Source organism: Salmo salar, chromosome 09, assembly GCF_965601325.2.
Source record: "Salmo salar chromosome 09, fSalSal1, whole genome shotgun sequence".
Classification (NCBI taxonomy): domain Eukaryota; kingdom Metazoa; phylum Chordata; class Actinopteri; order Salmoniformes; family Salmonidae; genus Salmo; species Salmo salar.
In genome coordinates this window covers 50,388,573-50,415,759 of record NC_138299.1, presented here as the reverse complement: position 1 = coordinate 50,415,759, position 27,187 = coordinate 50,388,573, and the positions used below count along the sequence as shown (strand labels likewise).

Sequence of the window (27,187 nt, the reverse complement as noted above, 5' to 3'; positions counted from 1 at the left end):
TTGAAGTCAATGTACCCAGAGGAGGACGGAAGCTAGCTGTCCTCCAGCTGCACCATGGTGTTACCCTACAGAGTGCTTCTGAGGCTAATGTAGACCTTCAATGCAAAACAGTGTGTTTTAATCAATTATTTGGTGACGTGAATATATTTAGTATAGTTTATAGTACAGTCTGTGTAGCGTTGCTGAAGGGTCTGGCGACGTGATGTTCCATCGCTAGGTCTAACAGCGGCCAGTCTTTCCTCCGTAGGGTGACGGTGCGGAGGAGCTCACTAAACACGCTAATTTGGAACTAGAAAGCATTTGTTTTAGAAAAACAAATCGGCGAAGAGGCAGGTTAGTGTGTGTTTTGCTTCAGTCACTACGCTAGCATATCCTTTAACAAGTGTTGTTGTGCTTCTTCGGTTTGGTGTGAAACGTGTCATCAGGTGGAGATTCTCTACGTGATGTGATAGGAGTTGTTTTGGTAGAGGTAGTTCTGCAGACATGGCCCATTTATAAATCAGCTAGGCTTATAACGTCATTCCCCTGAAGGCCTCGATTACAGCATAACGGACATCATTTAAAGAGAATAAATAAATGAAAGTACGCGGCAGCACCATCCACGCATATAAAATAGGCACTAGATATTCCTTCACCTACACAGACAGATATACAGACACAGACAGATTGCATCACTCTTAAGCCCTGGACAAAGATGGCCTGATTATAATCCTACTGATTACTATTCACCTCATTCCTCGACATTAATCATCCCTCCATCCATCCCCCATCTCTCCATCCCCCCTCCCTCCATCCACCCCCCTTATCCCTCCATCCCTCCATCCATCCCCCATCTCTCCATCCCCCCCTCCCTCCATCCACCCCCCTTATCCCTCCATCCATCCATCCATCCCCCATCTCTCCATCCCCCCTCCCTCCATCCACCCCCCTTTATCCCTCCATCCATCCATCCATCCCCCCATCCATCCCCCATCTCCTCCCCCTCCAGACACCCAGCTTCAGCCTCCTCCCCCTCCAGACACCCAGGTTCAGCCTCCGAGTCCTCCCCCTCTAGACAGTCTCCTCCCCCTCCCCCTCCAGACAACTAGGTTCAGCCTCCTCCCCCTCCCCCTCTAGACAGTCTCCTCCCCCTCCCTCCTCCTCCAGACAACTAGGCTCAGTCTCCTCCCCCTCCAGACACCCAGCTTCAGTCTCCTCCCCCTCCAGACACCCAGGTTCAGCCTCCTCCTCCTCCTCCTCCTCCAGACAGTCTCCTCCCCCTCCCCACACCCATCTTCAGCCTCCTCCCCCTCCAGACAACTAGGTTCAGCCTCCTCCCCTCCCCCTCTAGACAGTCTCCACCCCCTCCAGACAACTAGGCTCAGCCTCCTCCCCCTCCCCCTCTAGACAGTCTCCTCCCCCTCCCGACAACTAGGCTCAGCCTCCTCCCCCTCCAGACAACTAGATTCAGCCTCCTCCCCTCCCCCTCTAGACAGTCTCCTCCCCCTCCAGACAACTAGGCTCAGCCTCCTCCCCCTCCACACACCCATCTTCAGCCTCCTCCCCCCTCCAGACACCCAGGTTCAGCCTCCGAGCTCTCTCCCTCCAGACGCTGATCTTCAGCCTCCAAGCCCAACCTTCAAGCTAGACAGTCAGCTCCAGCCTTCGAGCCCTCACCCTCCAGACTTCCCCCCCCTAGAGCCCTTCGGTCTGTCAGGAGACAGCAACCCCCACTCTAGACATTGTTCAGCCTCCGAGCCCTGCACATCCAGACCTCAAGGCTCCAAGCAGCGACCCAGAGCCCAGAGAAAAATCCCCCAAGCTGCACCTGGACTTGTATAACTTTGACACCCCGGAGGGAAGTGGCTACGTCCTGACCAGTCCTCGCTCCCTGGAGGTCTCCGCCCACTGTGGGGTCAAACCTGTGGATCATCTAAAAGTCTCTAACCTGATTCTGGTCCTGGTCCTACTAAACGTCCTAAAACCTCCTTATCCTCAGAGCTAACCAAGGCACCCCGTCCTGTCTCGGGTCCACGACCGGTAGTCAGAAAGGTTCCCAGCAGCACTAAAGCCTCCAACATGTTCCCCAGATCATCCTTCAAACCCTCTTCCTTCCCCAGATCAGCCTCCAAACCCTCTTCCTTCCCCAGATCAGCCTCCAAACCCTCTTCCTTCCCTAGATCAGCCTCCAAACCCTCTTCCTTCCCCAGATCAGCCTCCAAACCATCTTCCTTCCCCAGATCAGCCTCCAAACCATCTTCCTTCCCCGGAACTATCGCCTCTATGACCTCCACCATGTCCAAAAGTTCCATGCAGAGCCCAGTCACCCGGACTACAGCAGCTCTCAACGGCTAGGAGTTTAGGAGAGCCACCCTCCACCCCATCCGAAAGGCAGAGGACATATCCACTCCTTAGAGTCCTTGCAGAGAAGGATGGATACTATCACCACCTCCAATACCATATCCACATAATTTTCGTCCCTCATGATGCCATCTACTTTGTGAAGTGCACCAGTTCCTCCTGCAGCAAATTGATTTGCACTTTTCGCACCAAAGTACGTTCATCTCTAGGAGACAGAATGCGTCTCCTTCCTGAGCGGTATGACGGCTGCGTGGTCCCATGGTGTTTATACTTGCGTACTATTGTTTGTACAGATGAACGTAATACCTTCAGACGTTTGGAACTTGCTCCCAAGGATGAACCAGACTTGTGGAGGTCTACAATTTTTTTCTGAGGTCTTGGCTGATTTCTTTTGATTTTCCCATGATGTCAAGCAAAGAGGCACTGAGTTTGAAGGTAGGCCTTGAAATACATCCACAGGTACACCTCCAATTGACACAAATTATGGCAATTAGCCTATCAGAAGCTTCTAAAGCCATGACATCATTTTCTGGCACAGTCAACTTAGTGTATGTAAACTTCTGACCCACTGGAATTGATACAGTGAATTATAAGTGAAATAATCTGTCTGTAAACAATTGTTGGAAAAGTTACTTGTGTCATGCACAAAGTAGATGTCCTAACCGACTTGCCAAAACTATAGTTTGTTAACAAGAATTTTGTGGAATGGTTGAAAAACGAGTTTTAAATGACTCCAACCTAAGTGTATGTAAACTTCTGACTACAACTGTACTACCACTAGTGGAAACACGTCTTTGTCTGTGCAGCTGTCCGACACTTGGGTGAATTAACTTGGTTTGAGCTTTACTAAGTGTCCGTGAGTTTTTTACTCTGTTTATTTAGAACCTATAATAAGTACATATAATAAATGTGTTCAGTAATATTATTTCTCCTCACTATATTCTTCACCAAACACACACACACACACACACACACACACACACACACAACCTGACATTGTAGCCAATAGGCTTTAGAGGCCTGTGTACTAATCCCCAATCTGTCTGATTAAAACAGAAAGAGAAATACACGAGGCTGCTTTGGCCTCTGATGTAGGAGTTACCATGGTAATAGCAGCAGGGGATTGGGCAGAGCTGAGGGGTAGCAGAAGTTAGAACTGAGAGAGCGAGGGAGGGAGGGAGGGAGGGAGGGAGGGAGGGAGGGGGAGAGAGAGAAAGAGAGAGAAACAAAAAAAAAACAGAGCAAACTTGAATTGGCCCTAAACAGAGAGTACAAAGTGGCATAACACCTGACCACTGTGACTGCCACAAAATTAAGGAAATATTTGACTATGTACAGACTCAGTGAGGGAGGGAGGGAGGGAGACGGGGTGTGTGGGAATGTGAGGGACTGTCAGTTCGGTGCTGGTGGGAGGAGGGGAGGCAGAGGGGAGAGGTGCTGGCAGCAGGGCCAGCTCCAGGCACAAGTGACATAAGTGATCGCTTAGGGTCCCTGGCCGCTAAGGAGCCCCAGACCAGAAAACACACATATTTTGGAAACTCAGTCAGTGTCTCAACTTACTGTTGAGAGTAAGAGTTGTAGAATACACAAGGTGCAATTTCTAAATGTGGTTGTGCATCAGCAGTTTCTCTTGTTATGTCAGCCACCGACAGTCACTCAATTAGCCCATGTCAGCTAAATGTTTTTAGATTGGTAATTTAGTCTAGCCAGCTATCTAAACTTGTAGTAATCATGGCCAAATACTGACCGGGTACGCAGGGCTCATGTCCATAGACCCTGACCTACAGGCGGCCCTGACCTCCAGGGGCCCTGTCCTCCAGGGGGCCCTGACCTCCAGGGACCCTGACCTCCAGGGGGCCCTGACCTCCAGGGACCCTGACCTACAGGGGCCCCCATTGATTTTGTTAGTAACTCTCACTCAGATATCATTAACATGGCATAAGCCATAGCAAAATGCATATAATTGTATGAAATTCATTTTTAAACTTTTTAAAATTTCTCTCCACCCCATGGCAAAATGGGTACATTTTTTTCTGCCCATTTGGCAAAATGTGTAGAACTGTAGAGAACTTGCTTTAAAACTGCAACATGTTCTCTATGCCCCGTGGCAAAATGTGTTGAACTGCAGGAAATTAACTTTTAAAACATAAAAAATATGTCCGCTTGGTGGGGCGGCCCCCCAACCAAATCTCGCTTAGGACCCCAAAAAGGCTAGAGCCTGTCAGGCTGGAAAGAGAGGGCATTTCATTTCAGCACACAGCAGAACATGTGCTTCTCCTCCCAACTGGCCTACAGCTGCAGATTTCTCTCATCTAGCTAGCGACCCAAGAGGACCCCTATTCTCTATATAGTGCACTACTGTTGACCAGGGCCAATGGGATTCTAAAGTAGTGCACTATATGCGGAATAGGGTGCCATTTGGGACACATCCCGATCAACAACAAAAAAAGACATTTATTGGACACAAGCCAAGCTAATAGTGCAATAATCTCTCTCTCTCTCTCTCTCTAATGTAGGGGGTCATGTAGGGGTCTAATGTATTGTACCAGACCAGAACAAGGTTTAACACAGCTTTAATAACAACAACAAGGCATTTCGTTTCATTACTACAACAATATTAGGTTCAAAATTATATTTAATTTCCCTGCCCTAATACATGAGGACATCTTGTCCACAGGGCCACGTGTTGAGTGATATTGGTTAATTTCTATCATTTCCAGTGAGATGTTGTTTATAGTGAATCTGATTAGGTTTTCTGGTCGAGAACAGATTATACACATGACAGTAGCATTGAACCTAGCCTGGTCCCAGATCTGTTTGTGCTGTCTTGCCAACTCCTATGGTCATTGTCAAGGAAGACAGCGAATACAGATCTGGGACCTGGCTAATCCATCATATGGATCCGTTTCATCAACCTGCAAATAAACAACAGTTTTTTTAAATGAACCAAAGCTATCTGTGTAAATACAATCAACAATCAAAGACCAGAAAAATAAGAGTTTTCCGACATTGTGTGATTCGACTTGCATTGTGTGTGTCGACTTGCATTGTGTGTGTCGACTTGCAGTGTGTGTCGACTTGCAGTGTGTGTCGACTTGCAGTGTGTGTCGACTTGCATTGTGTGTGTCGACTTGCATTGTGTGTGTCGACTTGCAGTGTGTGTGTCGACTTGCAGTGTGTGTGTCGACTTGCAGTGTGTGTGTCGACTTGCAGTGTGTGTGTGTCGACTTGCAGTGTGTGTGTGTCGACTTGCAGTGTGTGTGTGTCGACTTGCAGTGTGTGTGTGTCGACTTCCAGTGTGTGTGTGTCGACTTCCAGTGTGTGTGTCGACTTCCAGTGTGTGTGTCGACTTGCAGTGTGTGTGTCGACTTGCAGTGTGTGTGTTGGCTATATGGTTGATTTACAATTGCATTCCTATTTTAAAGAGTACATCTTTGGTGTTACACAGGGTGAGGTTTAAGGCTTCTGCCTGTACTGTACTTTAAACCATCACATTGTCATATCGTGTTGGTTCAATAACTATATCCATTATTTTTCCAACCGTCCTCGAAGCTATAGGACAGTAAAGAGAGCTGCTATGCCTTTTGCAATAAACATTAATTTTGTTTGAATAAAAATATTTTTAATAAAAAGTCTTGTAACGCAGTTTGAATACAACCAGGCTGTTGAAGAGATGACATCATAAAGATAGTCCCGAAACCAGCTACAACACCGTGGGAGCAGACGACAGGACTTGACACTATTACACTGAGGAATCAGTCTCTCACACACACACACACACACACACACACACAAAATCCCTCCCGCAATCCATCCCTCCCTCCCTATCTCTCTGTCAGTCATCTTTCTTGGCGGAGGCCTCCTGGTCGTGGCGTGTGATGATCTTGTAGACGCTCTTCCTGAAGCAGCTGTTGGAGGTCAGTCGCCGGGCAGTCTCCCTCAGGTCCTCCATGCCGGCGCTGTCGCCACGGGCAACAACGAATGACTGGGAGTGTTTCACTGCAGAGGAAAAGACATGAGTGTGTGTGTGTGTGTGTGTGTGTGTGTGTGTGTCACAGGAGGTTGGTGGCACTTTAATTGGGGAGGACGGGGTTGTGGGTAATGGCTGGAGGGAAATTTAGTAGAATGGTATCAAACACATTCGCTCCGTTCCGGCCATTATTACGAGCCGTCCTCCCCTCAGCAGCCTCCTCTGGTGTGCATGCGTATGTGTGTACTTACACCAGTGGTGTTTGGAGGCTCGTCTCTGGATCCGGCAGCTCTTAATGCGTCGTGCTGTAGCCTTGTGGAGATACACAGCATTCTTCATTATAGAAGGGAGCTTGGCCTCAATCTCTGCAGCACAGATACACTCCTCAAAGAACTCTGGGTGAAGAACACACACACACGTATCCCATGTAGCTATACTGAACAAAAATATAAACACAACATGTAAAAAGGTTTCATGTTTCATGAAATAAAAGATCCCAGAAATGTTCCATACGCACAAAAAAAATTATTTCTCTCAGAGTTTGTGCACAAATATGTTTACATCCCTCTTAGTGAACATTTCTCCTAATTTCTCCAAGATAAGCCACCCACCTGATAGGTGTTGCATATCAAGAAGCTGATTAAAACACCTTGTGCTGGGAACAATAAAAGGCCAATCTAAAATGTACAGTTTGGTCACACAACAATGCCACAGATGTCTCAAGTTTTGGTGTAGCATGCTATTGGCATGCTGACTGCAGGAATGTCCACCTTAGCTGTTGCCAGATAATTTAATGTTAACTTCTCTACCATAAGCCGCCTCCAACGTCGTTTTATAGAATTTGGCAGTACGTCCAACCAGCCTCACAGCCGCAGACCATGTGTAATCACGCCAGCCCAGGACATCCACATCTGGCTTCTTCACCTGCAGGATCGTCTGAGACCAGCCACCCGGACAGTTAATGAAACTGAGGGTTTGTACAACCAAAGAATTGTCTCAGGGAAGCTCATCTGTGTGCTCGCCGTCCTCACCAGGGTCTTGACCTGACTGCAGTTCAGCATTGTAACCGACTTCAGTGGGCAAATGCTCACCTTCGATGGTCACTGGCACGCTGGAGAAATGTGCTCGGTTTCAACTTTACTGAGCAGATGTCAGACAGCTTGTATGGCGTCGTGTGGGCGAGCTGTTTGCTGATGTCAACGTTGTGAACAGAGTGCCCCATGGTGGCGGTGGGGTTATGGTATGGGCAGGCATAAGCTACGGACAATGAACAAAATTGCATTTTATCGATGGCAATTTGAATGCACAGAGATAACGTGATGAGATCCTGAGGCCCGTAGTCGTGCCATTCATCCACCGCCATCACCTCATGTTTCAGCATGATAATGCACAGCCCCATGTCGTAAGGATCTGTACACAATTCCTGGAAGCTGAACATTTCCCAGTTCTTACATGGCCTGCATTCTTCCCAGCCATGTTTGAGCATGTTTGGGATGCTCTGGATCGACGTGTACGACCTCGTGTTCCAGTTCCTGGCAATATCCAGAAACTTCACACAGCCATTGAAGAGGAGTGGGACAACATTCCACAGGCCACAATCAACAGCCTGATCAACTCTATGCAAAGGAGATGTCGCACTGCATGAGGCAAATGGTGGTCACACCAGATACTGACTGGTTTTCTGATCCACATCCCAAGCTCTGTGTCCAACAAGATGCATATCTGTATTCCCAGTCATGTGAAATCCATAGATTAGGGCCGAATGAATTCATTTCAAATGACTGATTTCCTTCACTGAACTGTAACTCAGTAAAATCTTAGAAATTGTTGTATGTTGCGTTTATATTTTTGCTCAGTGTATTTATGTTCCTTGCAGCACTCCGTAGTTGCTAGGACACTAAATATGACAGAAATAATATACTGTAGCTATAACTTGTTATACCCAGAAGGAGGCAGGCAAGCTACTCACATTATGAATTATTCTGGGTTAACTAAAGCCCTTTATGAACTATTCTGGGTTAACTAAAGCCCTTTATGAACTATTCTGGGTTAACTAAACCCCTTTATGAACTATTCTGGGTTAACTAAACCCCTTTATGAACTATTCAGGGTTAACTAAACCCCTTTATGAACTATTCTGGGTTAACTAACCCCCTTTATGAACTATTCTGGGTTAACTAAACCCCTTTATGAACTATTCTGGGTTAACTAAACCCATTTATAAACTATTCTGGGTTAACTAAACCCCTTTATGAACTATTCTGGGTTAACTAAACCCCTTTATGAACTATTCAGGGTTAACTAAACCCATTTATAAACTATTCTGGGTTAACTAAACCCCTTTATGAACTATTCTGGGTTAACTAAACCCCTTTATAAATTATTCTGGGTTAACTGAACCCTTTATGAACTATTCTGGGTTAACTAAACCCCTTTATGAACGATTCTGGGTTAACTAAACCCATTTATAAACTATTCTGGGTCAACTAATCCCCTTTATAAATGATTCTGGGTTAACTAAAGCCCTTTATGAACTATTCTGGGTTAACTAAAGCCCTTTATGAACTATTCTGGGTTAACTAAACCCCTTTATGAACTATTCTGGGTCAACTGAAACCGTTGGTAGAAGTGTTTATGGCTGTGTGTTTATCTATGACTCATGAAGAATGAGTGTGTGTGTGTGTGTGTGTGTGTGTGTGTGTGTGTGTGTGTGTGTGTGTGTGTGGGGGGGCTCGTCCGTGCGTGAGTGTGGTTGTGTGTACGTGTGTGTGTGTGTGCAGTAAGTGTAACTCACTCCTGAGGTTGTTGACGTCTCCCTTCATCTTGTCATCCTTCTCTTTGGAGCGTTCCAGAGAGCTCAGACCTTTCTCCAGGTTCTGTAGAGCCTCCTCAGCCTGCTTCAGCCTCCGCTCCAGCTCCATACGAGATTCAATCTCCGCCTGGGACACAACACAGGTCAGGGCCCATATTCACAAAGCATCTCAGAGTAGGAGGCCTGATCTAGGGTAAGCCTTTTTGATAATAATGTGTTCTGTTAACAATATAAATGAAAATCTCTTCTTGAATAGGATCCTAAAGTTTAATCCATATATTGACGTCATTTTTTTGTCTATGGGGAGGAACGAGAGAAGAGTTGTAAAATCTAATTAGCATAATTAAAACATCCCCATAAAAATCTGTCAGTTTAAGCTATCTGTTGTTTTTTTTGTTGCATTGGATGTGTTTCAATCCACCGATGTGGCACGAGAGCAGGGGGCACAGGATGGGCCGCAGAGCCGCGCACGGAAGACGGACCTAGCCCATGGGGAAGGGGGAGGGGGGGTGGACCCCCACCCCATCCCACTGGGTAGCACAGAGCAACACTTTAAGGGGCATTGCACTAATAATGGAGCTGACCAGGGAAACGTTCCCTCTGTTCTTAGTGCCTGTCTGGACGTTCAAACTAAACCAATGTAACTAATAATGGAGCTGACTAGGGAAACGTTCCCTCTGTTCTTAGTGCCAGTCTGCACGTTCAAACTAAACCAATGTAACTAATAATGGAGCTGACTAGAGAAACGTTCCCTCTGTTCTTAGTGCCAGTCTGCACGTTCAAACTAAACCAATGTAACTAATAATGGAGCTGACCAGGGAAACATTCCCTCTGTTCTTAGTGCCAGTCTACACGTTCAAACTAAACCAATGTAACTAATAATGGAGCTGACCAGGGAAACGTTGCCTCTGTTCTTAGTGCCAGTCTACACGTTCAAACTAAACCAATGTAACTAATAATGGAGCACCTTAGATATGAATTCAGAGGGCAGAAATGATTAAAATGTCAGTCAAAAGTTATACTTTTTCGACAAGTATTCCTATCAACATTAATATTTTTTAATAAACTAATGTATTTACAGTGTTACATATTAGTTTCCAGGGCACAACATGTGCTTCAAAAGTAGCTAGAATATTTACTGAGTGTACAATACATGCTCTTTCCATGACATAGACTGACCAGGTGAAAGCTACGATCCCTTATTGATTTCACCTAAATCCACTTCAAATCAGTGTAGACTGATTTTACTAGTTTTACTGCCGATGCGGAGCCCCATCGGGTCTTCACGACTGGACCACCGACGTTATCTGCCCGAGGGAGTTATCCAACTGGCCCCTCCGTCGCGACGTAACCTGATCGCCCATCTGCGGCCCGCTAATCGTTAGCTGTCTTTTCGGCTGCGATCTGAATAGGTCTATCGGACACTTTTCTTGGGCCACTATAACTAACTATTTGCCAACTTGGACTGGTCCCCCCTTTCACACGGAACCCCACTAACCCACAGACGGAAACGCACGAGGTGGCTAAAAACAGACCTCCCTCCCATCTTCCACCAGCTTGCTACCTATGGCCCGGCTAGCTGTCTGAATCTCACTGGACCCTTTGATCACTCGGCTAAGCATGCCTCTCCTTAATGTCAATATGCCTTCTCCATTGCTGTTCTGGTTAGTGTTTATTGGCTTATTTCACTGTAGAGCCTCTAGCCCTGCTCATTATACCTTATCCAACCTCTCAGTTCCTCCACCCACACATGCTATGACATCTTCTGGTTTCAATGATGTTTCTAGAGACAATATCTCTCTCATAATCACTAAATGCCTAGGTTTACCTCCTCTGTACTCACATCCCACCATACCTTTGTCTGTACATTATACCTTGAAGCTATTTTATCGCCCCCAGAAACCTGCTCCTTTTTCTCTCTATTCTGGACGTCACAGACGACCAATTCTTTTATAGCTTTTAGCCGTACCCTCATACTTATTCTTCTCTGCTCCTCTGGGGATGTAGAGGTGAATCCAAGCCCTGCAGTGCCTGGCTCCACTCCTACTCCCCAGGCGCTTTCTTTTGATGACTTCTGTAACCGTAATAACCTTGGTTTCATGCATGTTAACATTAGAAGCCTCCTCCCTAAGTTTGTTTTATTCACTGCTTTAGCACACTCTGCCAACCCGGATGTCCTAGCTGTGTCTGAATCTTGGCTGAGGAAGTCCACCAAAAACTCTGAAATCTTCATCCCTAACTACAACGTTTTCAGACAAGATAGAACGACCAAAGGGGGCGGTGTTGCAATCTACTGCAGAGATAGCCTGCAGAGTTCTGTCCTGCTATCCAGGTCTGTACCCAAACAATTTGAACTTCTACTTTTAAAAATCCACCTCTCCAAAAACAAGTCTCTCACCGTTGCCGCCTGCTATAGACCCCCCTCGGCCCCTAGTTGTGCTCTGGACACCATATGTGAACTGATTGCCCCCCATCTATCTTCAGAGCTCGTGCTACTAGGTGACCTAAACTGGGACATGCTTAACACCCCAGCCATCCTACAATCCAAGCTTGATGCCCTCAATCTCACACAAATTATTAATGAACCCACCAGGTACAACCCCAAAGCCGCAAACACTGGCACCCTCATAGATATCATCCTAACCAACGTGCCCTCTAAATACACCTCTGCTGTTTTCAACCAAGATCTCAGCGATCACTGCCTCATTGCCTGCACCCGTAATGGGTCAGCGGTCAAACGACCTCCACTCATCACTGTCAAACGCTCCCTGAAACATTTCAACGAGCAAGCCTTTCTAATCGACCTGGCCCTGGTATCCTGGAAGGATATTGACCTCATCCCGTCAGTAGAGGATGCCTGGTTATTTTTTTAAAATGCCTTCCTCTCCATCTTAAATAAGCATGCCCCTTTCAAGAAATTTAGAACCAGGAACAGATATAGCCCTTGGTTCTCCCCAGACCTGACTGCCCTTAACCAACACAAAAATATCCTGTGGCGTTCTGCATTAGCATCGAACTGCCCCCGCGATATGCAACTTTTTAGGGAAGTTAGAAACCAATACACACAGGCAGTTAGAAACGCCAAGGCTAGCTTTTTCAAACAGAAATTCGCTCGTGCAACTCCAACTCTAAAAAGTTTTGGGACATTGTAAAGTCCATGGAGAATAAGAACACCTCCTCCCAACTGCCCACTGCACTGAGGATAGGAAACTCTGTCACCACCGATAAGCCCACTATAATTGAGAATTTCAACAAGCATTTTTCTACGGCTGGCCATGCTTTCCACCTAACTACCCCTACTGCATTCAACAGCACTGCACCCCCCACAGCTACTCGCCCAAGCCTCCCCCATTTCTCCTTCTCCCAAATCCATTCAGCTGATGTTCTGAAAGAGCTGCAAAATCTGGACCCCTACAAATCAGCTGGGCTTGACAATCTGGACCCTTTCTTTCTAAAATTATCTGCCGAAATTATTGCAACCCCTATTACTAGCCTGTTCAACCTCTCTTTCGTGTCGTCTGAGATTCCCATAGATTGGAAAGCAGCTGCTGTCATCCCCCTCTTCAAAGGAGGTGACACTCTTGACCCAAATTGCTACAGACCTATATCCATCCTACCCTGCCTTTCTAAGGTCTTCGAAAGCCAAGTTAACAAACAGATTACCGACCATTTCGAATCCCACCGCACCCTCTCCGCTATGCAATCTGGTTTCAGAGCTGGTCATGGGTGCACCTCAGCCACGCTCAAGGTCCTAAACGACATCGTAACCGCCATCGATAAGAAACAATACTGTGCTGCCGTATTCATTGACCTGGCCAAAGCTTTTGACTCTGTTAATCACCACATCCTCATCGGCAGACTCAGTAGCCTTGGTTTCTCAAACGATTGCGTCGCCTGGTTCACCAACTACTTCTCTGACAGAGTTCAGTGTGTCAAATCGGAGGGCCTACTGTCTGGACCTCTGGCAGTCTCTATGGGGGTACCACAGGGTTCAATTCTTGGGCCAACTCTTTTCTCTGTATACATAAATGACGTCGCTCTTGCTGCTGGTGAATCTCTGATCCACCTCTACGCAGACGACACCATTCTGTACACTTCTGGCCCTTCTTTGGACACTGTGTTAACAACCCTCCAGATGAGCTTCAATGCCATTCAACTCTCCTTCCATGGTCTCCAACTGCTCCTAAACACATCGCTGCCTGCACCTGCCTGCACCTGCCCGCCTGTCCAGCATCACTTCTCTGGACGGTTCTAACTTAGAATTTGTGGACAACTACAAATACCTAGGTGTCTGGTTAGACTGTAAACTCTCCTTCCAGACTCACATCAATCATCTCCAATCCAAAGTGAAATCTCGAATTGGCTTCCTATTTCGCAACAAAGCATCCTTCACTCATGCTGCCAAACATACCCTCGTAAAACTGACCATCCTACCAATCCTCAACTTCGGCGATGTCATTTACAAAATAGCTTCCAATACCCTACTCAACAAGCTGGATGCAGTCCATCACAGTGCCATCCGTTTTGTCACCAAAGCCCCATATACTACCCACCACTGCGACCTGTACGCTCTCGTTGGCTGGCCTTCGCTTCATAATCGTCGCCAAACACATTGGCTCCAGGTCATCTACAAGACCCTGCTAGGTAAAGTCCCCCCTTATCTCCGCTCACTGGTCACCATAGCAGCACCCACCTGTAGCACGCGCTCCAGCAGGTATATCTCTCTGGTCACCCCTAAAGCCAACTCCTCCTTTGGTCGTCTCTCCTTCCAGTTCTCTGCTGCCAATGACTGGAACGAACTACAAAAATCTCTGAAACTGGAAACACTTATCTCCCTCATTAGCTTTAAGCACCAGTTGTCAGAGCAGCTCACAGATCACTGCACCTGTACATAGCCCATCTATAATTTAGCCCAAACTACTACCTCTTCCCGTACTGTATTTATTTATTTTATTTATTTTGCTCCTTTGCACCATATTATTTATATTTTATCTCTGAACTTTCTTCAAACTACAAATCTACCATTCCAGTGTTTTTCTTGCTATACTTTATTTACTTTGCCACCATGGCATTTTTTTGCCTTTACCTCCCTTATCTCACATAATTTGCTCACATTGTATATAATCTTGTTTTTATTTTAATTTTTTTTCTACTGCATCATTGATTGTATGTTGTTTTACTCCATGTGTAACTCTGTGTTTTTGTATGTTGTCGAACTGCTTTGCTTTATCTTGGCCAGGTCGCAATTGTAAATGAGAACTTGTTCTCAACTTGCCTACCTGGTTAAATAAAGGTGAAATAAATAAATAAATAAATAAAAGACGAACGAGAGGAGACGGGTTAAAGAAGGATTTTTTTAAAGCTTTGAGACAATTGAGACATGGATTGCGTATGTGTGCCATTCAGAGGGTGAATGGTTGGTCAACTGACATTCCAGTACAACATTGGTGCCCAAAGACCCATTACAGAATGCACAACTCGTCGTACCTTGACACAAATGGGGTATGGCAGCCGACGACCTTACAGAGTTCCACTTCTCTATCAGAAAAAAAAATAAAATAATAAAAAAACTTTGTTTGCAACGGGCTAAGGAATGAAAACACTGGACACTGGAGAATTGAAGAAAAATTGCCTGTTGTGATAAATCCTGGTTGCTGCTTTTTCACGCTGATGGGAGGACTAGGGTACGGAGAAAAGGTTATTGGTTAGAGGTTATTGTCCTGACACCACACAGCCAGGTCTCTGACCTCCTCCCTATAGGCTGTCTCATCATTGTCGGTAATCAGCCCTACCACTGTTGTATCGTCAGCAAACGTAATGATGGTGTTGGAGTCGTGCTTGGCCACACAGTCGTGGGTAAACAGGGAGTACAGGAGGGGACTAAGCACGCACCCGAGGGGCCCCGGTGTTGAGGATCAGCGTGGCAGATGTGTTGTTGCCTACCCTTACTATCTAGCAAGAACTCTCTTGGTAGATAGTCTGGTCTACAGCTTATCATGAGGTACTCTACCTCAGGTGAGCTTTACCTCGAGACTACTTTAATATTAGACATAGCACACCAGCTGTTTTTGACAAATAGACACACACCCCACCCCTTGTCTTACCAGACGTAGCTGCTCTGTCCTGCCGATGCACGGAAAACCCAGCCAACCCTATTTTATCCGTGTCGTCGTTCAGCCACGATTCGGTGAAACATAATATATTACAGTTTTTAACATCCCGTTGGTAGGATAGTCTTGACCGTAGATCATCCAATTTATTCTCCAGTGATTTGCCAATAGAACTGATGGTAGTGGTGATTTACTCACTCACCTACGTCCAGAAGCTCTTTTCGGTCATAAGAGACGGTAGCAGCAACTTTATGTACAAAATAAGTTACAAACAATGCGAGAGAAAAAAATAACACAGTTGGTTAGAAGCCTGTAAAAGTGCAGCCCTCCACTCCGACGCCATTATTATTATTATGCAATAGAGATTGTGTCATCTGTGGATCTGTTGGGGTGGTATGCGAACTGGAATGGGTCCAGGTTGTCTGGGATGAAGGTGTTGATGTGAGCCATGGCCATAGCTCTGGCCAAATAGGGTGCCATAGCTCTGGCCAAAAGCAGTGCACTATATAGGGAATAGGGTGCCATAGCTCTGGTCAAAAGTAGTGCACTATATAGGGAATAGGGTGCCATAGCTCTGGCCAAAAGTAGTGCACTATATAGGGAATAGGGTGCCATAGCTCTGGCCAAAGACAGTGCACTATATAGGGAATAGGGTGCCATAGCTCTGGCCAAAAGCAGTGCACTATACAGGGAATTGAGTGCCATAGCTCTGGTCAAAAGCAGTGCACTATATAGGGAATAGGATGCCATAGCTCTGGCCAAAAGTAGTGCACTATATAGGGAATAGGGTGCCATAGCTCTGGCCAAAAGTAGTGCACTATATAGGGAATAGGATGCCATGAGGCTCTAGCCAAAATGTGTATGCTAGTGTGTGAGGCTCAGGTCAAAAGTAGTGTACACTTTAGGGCAGGGCTCTCCAACCCTGTTCCTGTACCCTGCTGCAAGTTATCGCTCCAACCGCAGTTATCACATGGCTGCTCAGTGAAAAGACCTGTCCTGGTTTGTCATAGACGCTTGCTTAAAAACTTTAATGAGCAAGCCTCCCTTCATGAACTGGCCTCTGTAAAATGTTATAGAATCAGCTTGATCCCCACTGTCGAAGACGCTTGGACCTTCTTTTTTTGATATTTTCAGTGGTATTGTTAACAAACACGGCCCCATAAAGAAAATTAGAATTAAAAACCGATTCAGCCCCTGGTTCGACCGTGATCTTGCAGTTACTCCACCTCAAGAACTGCATTTGGTGAAAGCCTCGGCACACGGATACTCAAGCTGACTGGCTATCGTTCAGGCAAATGAGAAATAAGTGCACTCAGGCTATCCGGAAGGCCAAAGTTAGTTACCGTAATTTCCGGACTATTAAGCGCACCTGAATATAAGCTGCACCCACTGAATAAAAAAAAAATCTATTAAATTAAACATAAATAAGCCGCACATGTCTATAAGCCGCAGGTGCCTACTGGTACATTAAAACAAATTAACTTTACACAGGCTTTAACGAAACACGGCTTGTAACAAAAAATAAAAAATTAGCAGTAAACAGTAGCCTACCAAGAAAGTCATTGCTCCAGACCAAGCTCCCGTGCAGCAGCTCTATTTCCTTTTCCAACAGCCAGATCAATCGCCTTTAACTTGAAAGCTGCATCATATGCATTTCTCTGTGTCTTTGCCATGATGAGGGTGACAAAATGACTACCGTAATCAGAATGATGGGAAGTTTGAGAGCGCTCGATTTAATCTAAACAGTAAACAAAAAAGTTGTTTCACCTTAACCCGTTCGGCAATTTCATTGGTCTAATGAAAGCTTCATGCCGCCAAAAAACTGAGCACGTCACAGAATGTGTTTTAAAAAATATATATATTTGAAAGCGGGAAAAATCCATATATTAGCCGCGTCATTGTTTAAGCCGCGAGGTTCAAAGCGTGGGAAAAAAGTAACGGCTTATAGTCCGGAAATTGCGGTACTTTAAGGCACAGTTCTCTCTCTATGGGTCTAACCCCAAGAAGTTCTGGAAAACGGTTAAAGACCTGGAGAATAAACTCTCCTCCTCACAGCTGCCCATGTCCATTAATGTTGATGATGTGGTTGCTACTAACAAGAAGCACATGGCTGAGCTCTTTAATCACCACTTTATTAAGTCAGGATTCCTATTTGACTCAGCCATGCCTCCTTGCCCGTCCAACATTTCCTCATCTCCCACCCCTTTTAATATGACTATCCCCGATGCTCCTCCCTCTTTTTCCCCTGCCCCACTACAAAGTTTCTCCCTGCAGGCAGTCACTGAGTCTGAGGTGCTAAAGGAGTATGGCTAGACGGTACACTGTCCTTCTCTCAGCACATATCAAAGCTGCAGGCTAAAGTTAAATCTAGACTTGGTTTCCTCTATCGTAATCGCTCCTCTTTCATCCAAGCTGCCAAACTAACCGTGATTCAGATGACCATCCTACCCATGCTAGATTACAGAGACATAATTTATAGATCAGCAGGTAAGGGTGCTCTCGAGCGGCTAGATGTTCTTTACCATTCGGCCATCAGATTTGCCACCAATGCTCCTTATAGGACACATCACTGCAATCTTTACTCAACTGTAAACTGGTCATCTCTGTATACCTGTCGCAAGACCCAATAGTTGATGCTTATTTATAAAACCCTCTTAGGCTTCACTCGCCCCTATCTGAGATATCTACTACCAGCCCTCATCCTCCACATACAGCATCCATTCTGCCAGTCACATTCTGTTAAAGGTCCCTCCTCTTTTCAGTTCGTTGCAGCTAGCGACTGGAACAAGCTGCAACAAACACTCAAACTGGACAGTTTTCTCTCAATCTCTTCATTCAAAGACTTAATCCTGGACACTCTTACTGACAGTTGTGCCTGCTTTGTGTGATGTATTGTTGTCTCTACCTTCTTGACCTGTGTGCTGTTGACTCTGCCCAATAATGTTTGTACCATGTTTTGTGCTGCTACCATGTTGTTTATATTTGTGTTGCTACTATGGAGTGTTGTCATGTGTTGCTACCATACTGTGTTATGTGTTTCTGCCTTGCTATGTTGTTGTCTTAGGTCTCTTTTAATGTAGTGTTGTGTTGTCTCTAGTGTTGTGATGTGTGTTTTGTCCTATATTTATATTTTATTTATTTTAATCCCCGTCCCCGCCGGAGGCCTTTTGGTAGGCCGTCATTGTAAATAAGAATTTGTTCTTAACTGACTTGCCTAGTTAAATAAAATATAACTAACCTAATTCAAGTTATAAACCAGCTAATTATTAGAATCAGGAGGGATAGATTTGGTACAGGGTTGGAGAGCTCTGATATAGGGAACAGGGTCCCATAGCTCTGGTCAAAGGTACTATGTAGGGAATAGGGTGCCATTTGAGAGGCAGTATGGTTTACCTTGAGTTCCACCTCAGTCTGCTTCTTGTCCACAGTGAGCTGTGTGAGGGACTGCTGTAGAGTCCTGGACTGACAGGAGTAGAACTCTCTCTCCTGTTGCAGAACTGTGGCACGTTGCTCATTCTCCGTTAGTCTGCAGGGGGGAGCCAGAGAACACACACAGTCATGTACACGCTCGCCTTGCACGCACACACATACAGTCAGAGGAGAGGTACAAAACACACACACACAGTAACATACAGCTAGCGCGCACACGCACACACACACACACACACACACACACACAGTTCGAGGAAAGGCACTGTGCATACTAACACAATCCTGCAGTCCAATCCCCATCCACAGCAGGTCAATACCAGGCTAAGTGTTAAAAAGCCTTCCGCCCTGGGCATTTATATCGCTTTACCTCTTACTCGACCTCTTACCCAACCTCTTACCTAATGAAGGAATTTGGTAGGATAATGTATCACAAGGGGTTAGGGTTAGGGTTGTCCTCAGAGCTCTACATTGGGGACACTTGACTGAGAGACACCCTCATTTTAGGCTTAACGGTGGAGCTCTGCAGTGAGGCCCTTCATTGAGAGAAACCCTCAATAGGCCTCACCATGGGGCTCTTCAATGTGACTCCGCCTTGAGAGATACCCACAGTAGGCCTCACGGCGGAGCTCTACAGTGAGGCCCTTCATTGAGAGAAACCCTCAATAGGCCTCACCATGGGGCTCTTCAATGTGACTCCGCCTTGAGAGATACCCACAGTAGGCCTCACGGCGGAGCTCTGCAGTGGGGCCCGCCATTGACAGATATACTGCATATATTTTTTTATACAACACTCATGCCCTCTGGTCAACACCAGTTTCCCATTACATCCTGATCCCAGTCACTGGTGCTTGTTGTTGGTTTGGCTGTTGAGGAATCAATGCACATTTCCAATTTAATGGTGTTTCTCACCCTCATTAAACTCTTAGGCAGCCACAGGGAAGTCAGCTGTGATCAGACACAGGCACGCTAACTTTCTGAAAGCGGACCAGCCGGCCCGGTCACACGCAGCTCCATCTGATCTGTGGTCAGATCCTCTCTAACCAATCGAGCTGATTCATGAGTCTTTTATATGGTAGGAGAAGGTTTTTTACGAACTTCTGAACTTTTCACACAAGACTGGACAGAAATAAGATCCATGTTCCTGGTCCTCTCACCTCTCCTCAGCCTGCTCCTTCTCTCTCTGCAGTTCCCTCATCTGCTCTTCAATGTGTCTCAGCTCCGATCGCAGTCCCGTGTCACCGGGCTGCACCTCCTCCTCCTCCTCTTTCTCTGGATGCTCAGCCCCCTGCTCAAGGTCCTTCTCCCTCAGCAACTCCAGGGTTCGCTGCTTCTCATGGGACAGCTCCTGAAGGACCAGATCATGGATGTCATGAAGGTATGTGTGTACCTGAGTGTGTGTACCTGAGTGTGTGTGTGTGTGTGTGTGTGTGTGTGTGTGTGTGTGTGTGTGTGTGTGTGTGTGTGTGTGTGTGTGTGTGTGTGTGTGTTTCTCCTCAAATTAATTTTAAATACCTCAATAGATTTCTGTAGAAGTGTTGTTAAATTGTTCAGCTCCTCTTTTTCAGACTCCACACCTTTCAGAGACTGTGCTGTGCCGTCCAAGTCCCTGTCAACATCACGGTACACCACACAGTGTAATAGCAACACTCTCCAGACTGACCAGTTCAGAGAGCATCAAACCCACAACAGATGGACATGAGGATCAGAGTCTTAAGAGTTTTCACAGCAGTTTAGTTAAAGCAGTGGATAAAGACGGAGATAGGAGCTACATTCCTTATATTAAATGCACTTTATATGTATTACATGCATCTTTCTTACTCGTATGTGGAGATTACTGTATATTATTATTACTGTATATTATTATTACTGTATATTATTTAATACTGTATTTTATTTATTACTATATTTTATTATTACTGTATATTCATTAATGTATTTTATTTATCACTGTATTTATTTATTTATGTATATTATTTATTATTGTATATTATTTGTTACTGTATATTATTTATTTATGAAAATTATTTATTACTGTATTTATTTATTTCTGTATATTATTTATTACTGTATTTATTATTGTAAATATCCCAGTTTGTGTTCTCCATATCTCTCTTACAGTTTGATCTGATCCTGCTCTGCTCTAAGCTCTGTCACCAGCTCCTCAAACTTCTGCTTCTCCTCCTCCAGAACCAGGTTCAGACGTTCCAGATGCTCCTTCTGTTCTCTCTGCAGGCTCAGTTCTTCTGTCTCCTCCATCAGCTTATCTGGGGTGACAAAACAGCCTGATTACTTGTTGTATATGGCCATTGTATCCATGTGGTACTGTAAGCATCAACACTAAAAAAACAAAGGAACTGTCAGCATCTCAGGCCTGCCACCCTGACCCATACCTGCCCATGTCCCCTCTCACACACATTCCCTACTCTCTCTCCCCTGAACCAGGCCTCATGCCTCCTGCCTCCCCATGCCTCCACAGTCCCTCTTCTTACCCAGGTACTCTTGCTTCTCCTTGGCAAGCTGCAGTCCCTGGGCTTCCAGGCTCTCTATCATGGCTTCTCCCAGTTGGGCATTCTTCCAGGTGCTGGAGGTTTTAGACACTTGGTGTTTAACAGGTTTAATACAGCATGTGGCCATATAGGTTTTATACAGCATGATCACCACTAGTACCACACAACAGTAGGTCATATATTCCACTATACAATTGCAGACCTGTGCAGCTCCTCTATACATGTCTGAGGACACTATAGTCCCCCTCTAAGGTGGACCCTTTACTTAGACATAGAGTTATAGACTTAACCCCTGATGCCCCTGATAATACAGTTAGTGAGGTCAGTTAGATTTAAAGAGGCAGTGTGTTCAGTTGGATTTAAAGAGACAGTGCGTTCTGTTGGATTTAAAGAGGCAGTGCGGGTCAGTTGGATTTAAAGAGGCAGTGCGGGTCAGTTGGATTTAAAGAGACAGTGCGGTCAGTTGGATTTAAAGAGACAGTGCGGTCAGTTGGATTTAAAGAGGCAGTGTGTTCAGTTGGATTTAAAGAGGCAGTGTGTTCAGTTGGATTTAAAGAGGCAGTGTGTTCAGTTGGATTTAAAGAGACAGTGTGTTCAGTTGGATTTAAAGAGATAGTGCGTTCAGTTGGATTTAAAGAGACAGTGCGGTCAGTTGGATTTAAAGAGACAGTGCATAGTTTGTCTACAGTTAGAGTTAAAGAGACAGTGTGTAGTTTGTTCACAGTTACACTACCGTTCAAAAGTTTGGGGTCACTTAGAAATGTCCTTGTTTTTGAAAGAAAAACACATTTTCTGTCCATTAAAATAACATGAAATTGATCAGAAATACAGTGTAGACATTGTTGATGTTGTAAATGACTATTGTAGATGGAAACGGCTGATTTTTTTTATGGAATATCAACATGCGTACAGAGGCCCATTATCAGCAACCATCACTCCTGTGTTCCAATGGCACATTGTTAGCTAATCCAAGTTGATCATTTTGAAAGGCTAATTGATCATTAGAAAACCCTTTTGCAATTATGTTAGCACAGCTGAAATCTGTTGTCTTGATTAAAGAAGCAATGAAACTGGCCTTCTTTAGACTAGTTGAGTATCTGGAGCATCAGCATTCGTGGGTTCGATTACAGGCTCAGACTTTCTTCTGGCACTCGTCAGTCTATTCTTGTTCTGAGAAATTAAAGCTTTTCCATGCGAGAAATTGCCAAGAAACTGAAGATCTCATACAACGCTGTGTACTACTTCCATCACAGAACAATGCAAACTGGCTCTAACCAGAATAGAAAGAGGAGTGGGAGGCCCCATGCACAACTGAGGACAAGTACTATTTAATGAGTCTCTAGTTTGAGAAACAGACGCGTCACAAGTCCACAACTGGCAGCTTCATTAAATAGTACCCGCAAAACACCAGTCTCAACGTCAACAGTGAAGAGGCGATTCCGGGATGCTGGCCTTCTAGGAAGAGATATTGCTTTTTCTTTGCAACTCTGCCTAGAAGGCCAGCATCCCGGAGTCACCTCTTCACTGTTGACATTGAGACTGGTGTTTTGCGGGTACTATTTAATGAAGCTGCCAGTTGAGGACTTGTGACGCGTCTGTTTCTCAAACTAGACACTCTAATGTACTTGTCCTCTTGCTCAGTTGTGCACCGGGGCCTCCCACTCCTCTTTCTATTCAGGTTAGAGCCAGTTTGCATTGTTCTGTGATGGAAGTAGTACACAGCGTTGTACGAGATCTTCCGTTTCTTTGCAATTTCTCACATGGAATAGCCTTCATTTCTCAGAACAAAAATAGACTGACGAGTTTCAGAAAAAAGTACTTTGTTACTGCTCATTTTTAGCCTGTAATTGAACCCACAAATGCTGATGATCCAGATACTCAACTAGTCTAAAGAAGGCCAGTTGTATTGCTTCTTTAAATCAGGACAACAGTTTTCAGCTGTGCTAACATAATTGCAAAAGGGTTTTCTAATGATCAATTAGCCTTTCAAAATTATAAACTTTGATTAGCTAACACAACGTGCCATTGGAACACAGGAGTGATGGTTACTGATAATGGGCCTCTGTATGCCTATGTAGATATTCCATAAAAGAATCAGCTGTTTCTAGCTACAATAGTCATTTACAATATTAACAATGTCTTCACTGTACTTCTGATCAATTTGATGTTATTTGTTTACAGTTGCAGTTTGAACAGCTAGATTTAAAGAGGCAGTGCGTAGTTTCAGTTTGTACAGCTAGATTTAAAAAGAGGCAGTGCGTAGTTTCAGTTTGAACAGCTAGATTTAAAAAGGCAATTTGTACAGCTAGATTTAAAAAGGCAGTTTGTACAGCTAGATTTAATGAGGCTTTATGTAGTAAATAGTGACTCACACTCTGCCAGACTCCTGCAGCATCTCCAGCCACTGGTTCTGTTCTGCCTCATTCTCTGCAGCCAGTACAATGTTACCCTGAGGGAGTAATAGAGCATCATCACACGATAATATGCAGCAGCATACATTATCATCACATGATAATATACAATTGCATACATTATCTTCACATGATAATATACAATAGCATACATAATCTTCACATGATAATATACAGTAGCATACATCATCTTCACATGATAATATACAGTAGTATACATTATCATCACATGATAATATACAATAGCATACATTATCATCATGTGATAATATACAATAGCATACATTATCTTCACATGATAATATACAGCACCATACATTGTCATCACATGATAGTATACAGTAGAATACATTATCTTCACGTGATAATATACAATAGCATACATTATCTTCACATCATGCATACATCCCATGTGGCTCAGTTGGGCATGGCGCTTACAATGCCAGGGTTGTTGGTTCGATTCCCACGGGGGACCAATACGAACAACAACAAAAAGTATGAAAACGTATGCACTGAATAAGAGTCTGCTAAATGACCAAAAAATGTAATAAAAAAAAATATCACATCACAAACAGTAGCATGCATCATCACATGAGATATACAGTAACTGCCTAATAATACAGAGATGCAGGTTTCAAGTAACTATTATTAAAGCAACAGTATTGTCTAAGTGCTTACAGTGAAGTCGTCATGATTTATAACCATGGCGAATGGCATGCCCTGGTCTTCCTTCGGATCCACAACACAGCCTCCTAAGGGGATCACACCCTGAGACAGACAGAGGATGAATACAACATAATGCATCAACTTCTGATAGTTGTAGAATATATATATATATATATATATATATATATATATATATATATATATATATATATATATATATATATATATATATATATATATATATATGTATGTATGTGTGTGTGTGTCATCATGCATGTGAGATATAACGTGAAAATATTGCAGACCTTTTGAGGTTAACACATGCACCATGTTGAGGAAAGCTCACCTTGGGGTGGATGTTAAAGTATTTGTTGGTCTCAAAGCTTCTCTTCTCATTCTCTGCATAGTAGAGCAGGAAACTGTCTTTGATGATAAAGAATCTAGGAGGATGGAGAACGTATCATTAGTTGAAGGAGAAAGAGGGACGGCAACACTGGGCTAAAAGAGACTGAGACAAACAGACAGGCAAGCAGCAGCCCATAGTCTGCATCCTGACTGGATCATTCTGGATAACTACGTATAGGTAAATAAACAGACAAACAGGCAGCAGCCCATAGACTGCATCCTGACTGGATCATTCTGGATAACTACGTATAGGTAAATAAACAGAAACAGGCAGCAGCCCATAGACTGCATCCTGACTGGATCATTCTGGATAACTACGTATAGGTAAATAAACAGAAACAGGCAGCAGCCCATAGACTGCATCCTGACTGGATCATTCTGGATAACTACGTATAGGTAAATAAACAGACAAACAGGCAGCAGCCCATAGACTGCATCCTGACTGGATCATTCTGGATAACTATGTATAGGTAAAAAAAAAAAAACAGGCAAGCCGCAGCCTAGCTAACCCACACCACCAAGTCATACCAGCAGAGTCTGACAGAGGTTTAACTAGCTAACCCACACCACCAAGTCCAAACACACCAAAACAATCGTGAAGAGGGCACGACAAAGCCTATTCCCCCTCAGGAAACTAAACAGATTTGGCATGGGTCCTGAGATCCTCAAAAGGTTCTACAGCTGCAACATCGAGAGCATCCTGACCGGTTGCATCACCGCCTGGTACGGCAATTGCTCAGCCTCCGACCGCAAGGCACTACAGAGGGTAGTGCGTACGGCCCAGTACATCACTGGGGCCAAGCTTCCTGCCATCCAGGACCTCTACACCAGGCGGTGCAGAGGAAGGCCCTGAAAATTGTCAAAGACCCCAGCCACCCGTCATAGACCGTTCTCTCTACTACCGCATGGCAGGCGGTACCAGAGTGCCAAGTCTAGGACAAAAAGGCTCCTCAACAGTTTTTACCCCCAAGCCATAAGACTCCTCAACAGTTAACCAAATGGTTACCCGGACTATTTGCATTGTGTGCCCCCCCAACCCCTCTTTTACGCTGCTGCTACTCTCGGTTTATCTTATATGCATAGTCACTTTAACTATATATTCATGTACATACTACCTCAATTGGCCTGACCAACCAGTGCTCCCGCACATTGGCTAACCGGGCTATCTGCATTGTGTCCCACCACCCACCACCCGCCAACCCCTCTTTTACGCTACTGCTACTCTCTGTTCATCATATATGCATAGTCACTTTAACCATATCTACATGTACTGTATATACTACCTCAATAAGCCTGACTAACAGGTGTCTGTATATAGCCTTGCTACTCTTATTTTCAAATGTCTTTTTACTATTTTATTTATCTGCTAAATGACTTAAATGTAAATGTAAAATGTAAATTTTATTTCTTTACTTATCCACACACACACACACACACACACACACACACACACACACACACACACACCACACACCTTCTTTGGTTAGAGCCTGTAAGTAAGCATTTCACTGTAAGGTCTACACCTGTTGTATTCGGCGCACGTGACAAATAAACTTTGATTTGAAGTCATACTACCAGAGCCAGACAGAGGTTTAACTAGCTAACCCACACCACCAAATCATACCAGCAGAGTCTGACAGAGGTTTAACTAGCTAACCCACACCACCAAGTCATACCAGCAGAGTCTGACAGAGGTTTAACTAGCTAACCCACACCACCAAGTCATACCAGCAGTCTGACAGAGGTTTAACTAGCTAACCCACACCACCAAGTGATAAAGGAATGTATATGTTTAAAGTAATGACTAAAGAATTCCACCCTGAAACGTATAAGACTATGTGAAATGTATTAGAATTATAAGACTATGTGAAATGTATTAGAATTATAAGACTATAATCCAATAATGTATGTGTGAGACAAGTTAAGGGTGAAAAATGTATGGTTGAGAAAACAAAGGACAATTGAACTACACATGACCTGGTTGTAACTCTGAAAAACTGACAACAGGAAAGAGGGCCTTTTCAAGGCCCCTCTAATCTAGGGAGGCTTAGGCTGGTAAAATAGTGATAAAGTGTGTGTGTGTGGGGGGGGGGTTATAAAATGACTGTGTATGCATTTTTGACTTCAGAGCTCTCGTGAATAAAGAACCACGAACCTTTTGCAGAATCTGAGTGTCAAAATGGACTACTGCGTGTATATAGGATAATTTGTCATTTTTTTATTTAACCTTTATTTAACTAGGCAAGTCAGTTTAAGAACAAATTCTTATTTACAATGACAACTTAATGTGACATGATCCCCATTAAGCATACCAGTCAACCTACAGTATATGTTGCCTATTGGACATTCACATTGCACTGTATAGTCTTAACTGTGGATTGTGGACAATGTGGACAATGAAATGGGACAGTCAAACTCCCACAATAAGAGCTGAGACATTCATATTTATTTATACAATGGGTGGGTCTAATGCTGAATGCTGATTAGTTAAAACCGGATTCCAGTCGGTGTCTATTCCACAAGTTACCACCGGC

At 44.5% G+C, this 27,187-nt stretch overlaps 1 protein-coding gene and 1 gene segment (V, D, J or C); both read right to left on the bottom strand.

Moving 5' to 3' along the window:
- Positions 1–27,187, bottom strand: part of LOC123744629 (T-cell receptor beta-2 chain C region-like) — a 605,275-nt gene that overhangs the window by 114,549 nt on the left and 463,539 nt on the right.
- plekhd1 (pleckstrin homology and coiled-coil domain containing D1) overlaps positions 6,164–27,187 on the bottom strand; it is a 31,096-nt gene continuing 10,072 nt past the window's right edge. The window contains exons 2-12 of the mRNA XM_014211633.3: positions 24,595–24,688; positions 24,261–24,350; positions 23,544–23,620; positions 21,154–21,245; positions 20,781–20,928; positions 20,177–20,270; positions 19,819–20,009; positions 18,626–18,758; positions 9,105–9,249; positions 6,562–6,705; positions 6,164–6,339 (exon numbers count right to left, since the gene is read on the bottom strand). Coding sequence (XP_014067108.3) covers positions 6,176–6,339; positions 6,562–6,705; positions 9,105–9,249; positions 18,626–18,758; positions 19,819–20,009; positions 20,177–20,270; positions 20,781–20,928; positions 21,154–21,245; positions 23,544–23,620; positions 24,261–24,350; positions 24,595–24,688 — 1,372 coding nt within the window. The 3' untranslated portion in view covers positions 6,164–6,175. The remainder of the gene's footprint in view (positions 6,340–6,561; positions 6,706–9,104; positions 9,250–18,625; positions 18,759–19,818; positions 20,010–20,176; positions 20,271–20,780; positions 20,929–21,153; positions 21,246–23,543; positions 23,621–24,260; positions 24,351–24,594; positions 24,689–27,187) is intronic.